The sequence below is a fragment of the Volvox carteri genome, assembly GCF_000143455.1.
Source record: "Volvox carteri f. nagariensis unplaced genomic scaffold VOLCAscaffold_4, whole genome shotgun sequence".
Classification (NCBI taxonomy): Eukaryota; Viridiplantae; Chlorophyta; class Chlorophyceae; order Chlamydomonadales; family Volvocaceae; genus Volvox; species Volvox carteri.
In genome coordinates, this window is record NW_003307547.1 from 2,443,928 (window position 1) to 2,444,643 (window position 716).

General features: G+C 73.2%; 1 protein-coding gene across 1 annotated transcript in view; it reads right to left on the reverse strand.

The window, feature by feature from the left end:
- VOLCADRAFT_87198 (uncharacterized protein) overlaps window positions 1–538 on the reverse strand; it is a gene marked incomplete at both ends in the record, with an annotated part of 6,661 nt that extends 6,123 nt beyond the window's left edge. Inside the window, one exon of the mRNA XM_002946967.1 lies at window positions 19–538. Within this exon, the coding sequence (XP_002947013.1) occupies window positions 19–538 (520 nt within the window). The remainder of the gene's footprint in view (window positions 1–18) is intronic.
- Window positions 539–716: the final 178 nt, after the last annotated feature.

Sequence of the window (716 nt, forward strand, 5' to 3'; positions counted from 1 at the left end):
CATCACCGCCGCCTTCACCGCCGCCATCTCCCGCCACCATCACCGCCGCCTTTACCGCCACCATCGCCCCCACCATCCCCGCCGCCTTCACCGCCACCATCACCGCCACCATCGCCGCCACCATCGCCGCCACCATCACCGCCGCCATCTCCACCCCCACCGCCGCCATCACCGCCGCCTTCACCGCCGCCATCCCCGCCACCATCACCGCCGCCTTTACCGCCACCATCGCCCCCACCATCACCGCCGCCATCACCGCCACCATCACCGCCACCATCGCCGCCACCATCGCCGCCACCATCACCGCCGCCATCTCCACCCCCACCGCCGCCATCACCGCCGCCTTCACCGCCGCCATCCCCGCCACCATCACCGCCGCCTTTACCGCCACCATCACCGCCACCATCACCGCCGCCATCACCGCCGCCATCACCGCCGCCATCGCCGCCGCCATCACCGCCGCCATTGCCGCCACCATCGCCCCCACCATCACCGCCGCCATCTCCCCCACCGTCACCGCCGCCATCGCCGCCACCATCGCCCCCACCATCACCGCCGCCTTCACCGCCACCATCACCGCCACCATCACCGCCACCATCTCCACCCCCACCGCCGCCATCCCCGCCGCCTTCACCGCCGCCATCACCGCCGCCATCACCGCCGCCATCACCGCCGCCATCACCGCCGCCATCACCGCCGCCATCGCCGCCACCATC